Source organism: Phallusia mammillata, chromosome 5 (assembly GCF_965637545.1).
Source record: "Phallusia mammillata chromosome 5, kaPhaMamm4.hap1.1, whole genome shotgun sequence".
In the NCBI taxonomy this organism is placed as follows: Eukaryota; Metazoa; Chordata; class Ascidiacea; order Phlebobranchia; family Ascidiidae; genus Phallusia; species Phallusia mammillata.
In genome coordinates, this window is record NC_137256.1 from 854,189 (window position 1) to 862,844 (window position 8,656).

At 41.8% G+C, this 8,656-nt stretch overlaps 1 protein-coding gene across 1 annotated transcript; it reads left to right on the forward strand.

The window, feature by feature from the left end:
• Positions 1 to 3,259: 3,259 nt before the first annotated feature.
• Positions 3,260 to 4,880, forward strand: LOC145229815 (uncharacterized). The gene has a single exon (XM_080095147.1). It carries the CDS (start codon positions 4,152 to 4,154, stop codon positions 4,866 to 4,868), a length of 717 nt encoding a protein of 238 aa, XP_079951273.1. The 5' UTR covers positions 3,260 to 4,151; the 3' UTR covers positions 4,869 to 4,880.
• The last annotated feature ends 3,776 nt before the right edge of the window (positions 4,881 to 8,656 follow it).

Consider the following 8,656-nt stretch of genomic DNA (forward strand, 5'->3'; position numbering starts at 1 on the left):
TGTTTATGATTAGAATACTTTTTAAGTCCGTGTGTTCTTTGGTACTGGACAGTTGTTTGTAAACAATCTTCTGAGAGTCTTTTGACTGACAACACATGTTTTTGTACATACTTACTTTGTACTATGTTTTTCTCACTACAATGTGGAATTTTTGTTTTGCAGTTAAGTTATTAAACGTCTGTTGCATTTTTTGACAAGTTGTTTAGCTTAATTTTGTCATTTTTGCCACCAGCAAACTTGTAACAAAACGTTCTGCTAAACATGCAACTTTTTTTTGGTTTCAGTAAAACTGTTAACAAAAAAAAATTAAACATGGTAAACGGAAAATCATCTGCTGCATATTTCAAAAGTGTGTCACTTTTGATATGGATCGCTTCTATTTCATTGTTTGCATTGCTTCATTTTGCCCTGCATTGCTTCATTTTTTGGGCCCTGTCGGAACATTTTACAGATGGTTGGCTTACGGACATCCGTGGGGCTCAAGAGTTGGTTATCATTTGTTGATGGTCACTCATGTCCTTGAGGGTTTTTACACTCTACATCTGACAAACCGATACGGAATAACGGACACAGTAGCCAAGATAAAGTGGTTTCTGCAAACCCTAGTTTGTGGGTTTTCGTCGTGGATGTTGTTGAAAAAAAACTTTAAAAAACGAGACTAAACTTAACCACCGATGAAGTATGGTTCAGTATTTGTATGTAAATCATGTTTCAGATTTTTGTGATTAATTGATCATAATTACTAGACCCACCACACCTGCATTATATTGTTAATTACTTCCGAGACAAATTTCCTGCCTCGTTGGGTTATTATTTGGTTTTATGTTCACTCTTGAGTACATTGTCGACTTAGTAATAGAAAACTTATGTACTATAGAATGTCAATGGTAAAAAATGAAAAAAACACCTTTATTCTGGTAAATATTGTATATATTTCATGTCTACAAATTATATTAATGTTCTTGGTTACAATTTACTACTTTTTTTTTTTTCAAATGCTACAAAAAGTGAATCAAATGTTTTCATGCACTTTCTCTATTTCTTTATTAATTAGTGCGTTGAAATCAATATAACAGCACTTAATTTTTTATCGATTTAAAGGTTTTAATTTTTTTGCTCTGACAAAACATAAAAAAATTCAAATTGAAAATGTTCATACCCAGTTCTACTAAAACTTTTGCAGTTCCATTTCATAATTGCAATTATTATGCAGTATTTGGTATTAACATTTATGTGGTACAGTATATATTTAGTTCAATTTATTAATGTATAAATTTGTGTAAAGCAATAGCGTGGACATGTATAATTATAATACACTAACTGACCTACATAAATCATGCATTCATTAATATGTTTCAGCACCATTATACTGCTTAATACACATTTTAATTAATCCTATCTGCTGCAATGAAACCTATTTGCTCCAAACAGATAGTGACAATTCTGTGTTATTTAGGTTTCAAGAAAGCCTTAAAAAAATTTAAGCATGGTTAACGGTAAATCATCTGTTGCATATTTTAAAAGTGTGTCACTTTTGATATGGATTGGATCAATTTTTTTGTTTGCATTGCTTCATTTCGCAAGTTACAACCAGAAAGCAATGCCAGATCAGTACATGGGCCCTGTTGGAACATTTTATCGATGGTTGGCTTACGAACATCCATGGGGCCAAGAATTGTTTACCAAGTGGTGCTCGTTATTCATTTGATCGGGGCATTGTACACTCTACATCTGACAAACCAATATGGAATAACAGACACAGTCACCAAGATGAAGTGGTTTCTGCAGAGTCTTGTTTGTGGATTTTCATCATGGACAATGTTGAAGAAACACTTTGAAAAACGAGCAGAGTAAAGTTACTACAAACTTTGGTTTAGTTTGTGTATGTATATCATGTGTCTGATTTTTGTATTGAATTAATCATCATTAGGTCAACCAAACGTTGTGTTGTAATGACTTCCAGGTCAAATTCCCGCCTAATTTGTTGTTCATTTTCACAAGTTCATTATCAAAAGGAAAAAAACCTGCTTTCTTTAATCAATTGATGATTATTATGTATATATTCCATGTCTACAATTTATATTAATGTTGTTGGTCGCTATTTACTAACTTTGGTTTTTTAGAATGCTACAAAAAGTGATTTAGATGTGTTTGTGCACTTTCTCTATTAATTGGTGTGTTGAAATCCATTTAACAGCACTTCATTTTTAGATCAACTTTCTAAAAGTTTTTACATTTTTTACTCATATATTTTGAATGCTCACACTTCTTTTTATATTTTTAAAATATTTTAACTTGAAAATGTTCCCCCAGTTGTACAACAACTTTGCTGTATCATTTTTTTATTATTTTTATTATTATGAAGTACTTGGTACTAACATTTATGTTTTCACTATATTCAATTTAATGGTGTATAACTTTGTTGTAAAGCAATAACATGGTATGATGGTGTATAACTTTGTTGTAAAGCAATAACATGGTATGATTATAATACTTGCAATATACAGTATATACTAACTGACAAACATGCAACATGCTTTTCATTAATATTTTTCATTTTTAGGAACACTATGCACGAACTTGAAAGTAATTTATTCATAAACATTACTGCCAAGATAGTGGTGTATATTGAATACATCGTTCAGACGTTTCGACAATCTCTGTTGTCATCATCAGTATTCTATATACACCAGTACTCTGGCAGTAATGTTCATGATCAAATTTTTCATTTTACCGCTTATTAAACAGTGAAGCAATAAATTTAGTTTTTTGAAAAATGATTTTAATCAATAAAGCATGTCGCTTCTAACAACTATAAATGTGAGTGGTACTAAACATTTATCACAATATCACTTTTCACTTCTGTATTCAGGTCTTTGTAAAATATTTTATACTATCCTAAAAATGTGTTAAATTGAGAAAAATCAGAGATGACAAAACTGGAATCAGCAACATTTTTCAAGTCTCCACATATTTTGTGGATGTTTCTGGTTCTTGCAGGAATGTTTTTATGTCATTGCGGTTGTTACAGACCTCAATCTGTCCCGGACAAACACATGGGACCTGTTGGTGCTCTCTACCGGTTACTTGTCTACACTCACCCCTCAGCTATACAGGTTATATATCACTGTGCACTTCTGATACATTTTGCAGAGGCTCTTTACTCCATACACCTCACTTCAAAGTACGGCATTACAGACAATTTAACCAGATTTAAATGGTTTGTTCAAACTTTGCTCTTTGGAGTTTTCTCATTTTGATGGAAAACCAATCAACAAAAGACCAGTAAATGCTATGATGCAAATGACTTACCAATTTACCAACTAAAGTCAAATGTTTTACTTGACTTACTTTCGTGGATGAAATCACAAATTTTGTAGCAACTTGTCCTTTATTGAAAGTGACTATCGCAAATTTTACTTTGGTTTAGTTTTTCCACATTTTGCAAACTTTTTGTTGCACAACAGCTCTTACATTGTCTTTATGCATTTATGATTGCTTAAAGACCAGTATGACATTCTGTCATATTATTTTGTTTGTTTTTTTAAACGTATATTGTTTCTACACATTTATGTAATGCATGTGTTTGTTTTTTTGCCCCAAAGCAGTGAATTCTATGTTGTGCAAAAATCATGTCTGCAATAAAATCTTAACCCGACCGATTTAGCTGCAGTGCGTCCAACCACGAGGTTGACACAAAGATATTTTCAACTAGCAACGTTTTGAACTTGCCTCAATGGGTTTGAAACCGAAACTGGAACGTCGTCAAAATGTCCTAATCTTTAAAGAATTTTCAGTCAACAGAATCTTCGGCCCATCGTTCAATCAACGTTGCACGGCTATTGCCTTGTTGGCAACAAAGTCTATGTAAAACACAAGTTATTCAACCGATTGCAATAAAGCCTATGGAGCCATTTTGTGTCCAAAATGATACTGTGGGTAGAGAAAAATAACACATTGTAGCGGCCTCTCTCACTACCGTTATATCGTGTGCCTTCATACTACAGCGAACCGGACAGATTGCCTTCTTTCTCTGACTCTCGTCTTATGCTGCGTATTCGCTCATTGTGTTATTCTATTACGATGTACCTCGAATAAACACCTCGCTACATTTGGTGACCCCAAGCGTGCAAAAACGTTATTTTTGCATTATGACAGAAGCCACAAACTCAGAGAATGCAGTAGCAGTAAAGTTACCTACGTTTTGGACAGCTCAGCCACGAGTTTGGTTTCAGCAAGCGGAGGCACAGTTCGCTCTAAAAAGCATTAAAGGAGATCTAACGAAGTACTATTATGTCGTTTCGGCTCTGGATCAGGACACAGCCAATCGTCTTATTGACCTGCTAGAAAACCCGCCAGAAGCAGACAAATACGAGACTATCAAGGCACGTTTGGTAGAAACCTTTTGTCTTTCGCGCCCGCAGAGGGCCATGCGGTTGCTTCACATGCCTTCTTTGGGCGACAGAATGCCATCCGCTTTAATGGATGATATGCTTGCATTACTTGGCGATGCAAAGGAATGTTTTGTTTTCCAACAACTGTTTTTGGAGCGATTGCCTGAGTATATCCGCACACGGCTGAGCGGAGAGGAAATTAGCGACTCACGGCTCTTGGCCCGCAAAGCTGATGCGATATGGTCCGGTAATCAGACGCCTACGGAACCCGCACTGTCCAACGTTCGGCGCAATGAGTTTTCTCACGACCAGCATAAAAAACGAGGTAGGAAGTCTCGAACAGCTTCACCACAGGCGATGCCTGACACAAAGTCCCTCTGCTTTTATCATCGTCGTTTTGGCAGAGATGCGATTAAGTGTCGTCACCCTTGTGCACTCGCACAGCAGGGAAACGAGGAAGCCGGTCATCCCTAACTGCCACGATGGCCGGCGCAATTGGCAACCTTTTCTTTGTCTGGGATAGCTCAGCAGGTCGGAATTTTCTTGTTGATACTGGCGCAGAGATAAGCGTCATACCTCCCACGGGATTAGAGCGCCGCACCAATACTCCCGGCAAAACCCTCGTTGCTGCTAACGGCACCCATATCCCGACGTACGGTTCACGTCTGGTATCCATGCATTTACCTTCCGGCAAATTTCAATGGAAATTTGTACTTGCCGAAGTTTCTCGACCGCTGCTCGGCGCCGACTTTCTGAGGGCACATTCCCTTTTAGTTGACCTCAAGCACCGACGCCTCATCAATGCCGAAACTTTCTCCAGCGTCGCACTTGGCAAGGCCTCCCAATCAGCGCCGAACCTTAATGCTGTTTCCTCGGGCACATCTGTCTATGCTCGACTATTAGCCGAGTTCCCAGGAATAACAACTCCCCACTTTTCACAGTCGCTTCCCAAGCATGGAGTTCAGCATTTCATTCCCACTAACGACCCACCCGTGCACTCTCGCGCTCGTCGTCTCCCTCCCGAGAAACTCAGCCTCGCTAAAAAGGAATTTCACAACATGCTGCAACTGGGCATTATTCGACGTTCTTCCAGTCCATGGGCCTCGCCACTGCACATGGTTCCAAAGTCTTCCGGTGGGTGGCGCCCCTGCGGCGATTACCGGCGTCTTAACGCAGCTACCCAGCCTGATCGTTACGCAATTCCTCATATTCAAGACTTTTCGGCTCGGTTGGCAGGATCTAGTGTTTTTTTCCAAAATTGACCTTGTTCGCGGCTACCACCAGGTTCCTGTGGCACCTGATGACATCGCGAAAACCGCGGTCATTACCCCTTTTGGCCTTTTTGAATTCCTTCGCATGCCATTCGGCCTTAAAAACGCGGCACAGGCCTTCCAGCGACTGATGGATACGGTATGTCAATCTTTAGACTTTGTGTTCGTCTATCTTGACGACATCCTCGTCGCCAGCAAGTCTCCTTCCGAGCACTACGACCATTTAAAGCGTCTTTTCAAACAGCTTTCCGAGCATGGTCTTGTCATTAACCTGGGAAAGTGCAAGTTTGGAGTTTCCCAAATTGATTTTCTGGGGCATCGCGTTGACAGTACCGGCGCCCGGCCCCTTCCCAACAAAGTTGAGGCTATTCAAACTTTTCCGCGCCCCACTACTGTCAAAGGCCTTCAGGAGTTTGCAGGTATGGTAAACTTTTACCACCGTTTCATTCCTGGCGCTGCACGCATTATGTCTCCTATTTATGAGGCACTCAAGGGCAATCCTACAACGTTGCTTTGGGGTGACAGCTTAGATTTGGCTTTCTCGGAGGCAAAAACCGCCCTAGCGAACGCCACGCTGTTGCACCATCCCTTGCCTGATGCACCGACTGCTGTGACTAGCGATGCATCACAGCATTCCATCGGGGCTGTTCTCCAGCAATTTATCAACAATGCCTGGCGACCATTGGCATTTTTTAGCAAACGCCTGCGACCACCGGGGCTCAAATACAGCGCTTTTGACAGGGAACTGCTCGCCTTGCATCTCGCAATTCGTCATTTTCGCTATTTTTTGGAAGGTCGCGTGTTTACCGCCTATACCGATCACAAGCCTCTGACCTTTGCTTTCACCAAAGTGTCCGCTCCGTGGTCAGGACGCCAACAACGTCATTTAACCGCTATTTCTGAGTTTACCACAGATGTGCGCCACATCGAAGGCAAACAAAACCACGTGGCCGACGCGCTCTCCCGCGGTTCCATTGATGCTGTTCGACTCCCACTTGACTTGGATTATTCGGCACTGGCAGCTGCGCAGGTCGCTCCGGAGGTTCAAGCATATCGTACCGCTGTGACTAACCTTAAGCTAGAGGACATACAGATTAATCCATCTGGAACTACAATCCTTTGTGACGTTTCCTCTGGATCGCCTCGTCCAATTGTCCCAACCTCATGGCAACGCAAAGTTTTTGACATTATACACGGTCTTTCGCACCCATCCATACGGTCAACACGCAAACTTGTTGCTTCAAAGTTTGTTTGGCACGGCTTAAAACGCCAAGTTGGCCTTTGGGCAAAACAGTGTATCCGCTGTCAGAAGGCAAAGGTCCAACGCCACGTCCGTGCGCCTCTAGCAAGCTACCCGCCCTGCTATGCACGCTTTCAGCATCTCAACGTCGACATTGTTGGACCACTTGCACCTTCGCAGGGTAACAGATACCTCCTTACCTTGGTCGACCGTTTTACTCGTTGGCCAGAAGCAATTCCTATGCCTGATTCTACCACCATAACGTGTGCACGCGCTTTTGTTTTCCATTGGGTATCCCGTTTTGGCGTTCCTGCTGACATATCATCAGATCGCGGCCCCCAGTTTACCTCCGATCTATGGACGGTTTTCACCCAGCTTCTTGGTATTCAACTGCACCGCACAACCTCGTTCCATCCACAAGCTAATGGCCTGGCAGAACGATTTCATCGCCACATGAAAAGTGCACTCATGGCACGTCTAACGGGCCCCAATTGGGTCGACGAACTACCATGGGTTATGCTTGGAATACGCACAGCTCCAAAGGAAGACCTGCAGGCTTCATCGGCCGAACTTGTTTACGGCTCTGCCATCACCGTTCCAGGCGATTTTTTCCGCCAAGATCATCACGAGCCTTCACCCCAAACGGTTCTTCCATCGTTAAAGGCTACGGTGCGTCAACTTGTACCGACTCCAATGTCGCGCCACGGCCCGGTCCGCACAACGGTCCCTGCAGCATTGGCCTCCACTCCGTACGTTTTTGTACGGAAAGAAGGCCACAGACCCCCGCTTACACCACCTTACGATGGCCCTTTTCGCGTCATTGATCGAGGCAGCAAGGGTTTCACGCTTGCCATCGGCGAAAGCAACCAGCTCGTTTCCATCGACCGTCTTAAGCCAGCGCATGTCGACCTTACGCAGCCGGTACAAGTGGCCCAACCCCCACGCCGTGGTCGCCCTCCCAATTCCGCGCACCAACCAACGCCGACACAACCGGTGCCATCCGAGAGGGAATCGCATACTTCAGCACCGCCCGATCCGGCTCCACCCGAACCCGTTCCTGCCCTAGCGGATCCACCGGGTCATCAGCCAGAAACAATACCTTCGGGTCAACACACGCGCACGCGTCAAATTCGCACTCCGTCGCGTTTTATGTGTTAATTTTATTATGTCCGTTTCTGGAGGGGGGTCATGTAGCGGCCTCTCTCACTACCGTTATATCGTGTGCCTTCATACTACAGCGAACCGGACAGATTGCCTTCTTTCTCTGACTCTCGTCTTATGCTGCGTATTCGCTCATTGTGTTATTCTATTACGATGTACCTCGAATAAACACCTCGCTACAACATAAACTAAAAAAGTGGCTTTGTGATATACTTCCATTTTATACATTCTATACGACATTTTCCAACTTACTATACTATACACAATTTTATCTACACATATGATTGTTTTTGCAAGCAAAAACGAATGGGTCCCCACACGCGTGTTTATGCGGATTTACGGTACACCTATGTTGCGGTGATTTTGCAGATAAACGCATTAACTTAACTTAATTTTTGTCCGTATTCTTTTTGCATCATCATTATTGTCATACAAAAAATAACCGGGAAAATACAATTTAATCTCTTGCTTTGCCTTTGATATTGTCGTTCATGTTCAGTTTTTAAACATAAATTTTCCTAAAAAGCAATAAATGTTATTATGGGTCCCCTTCCCTGAAGGGGACACATATTGTTTTTGTCTGTATTTTT

Bases quoted from the DNA above. Each gene is read 5' to 3' on its own strand.
- LOC145229815 (XM_080095147.1), top strand. From the start codon at position 4,152: ATGACAGAAGCCACAAACTCAGAGAATGCAGTAGCAGTAAAGTTACCT.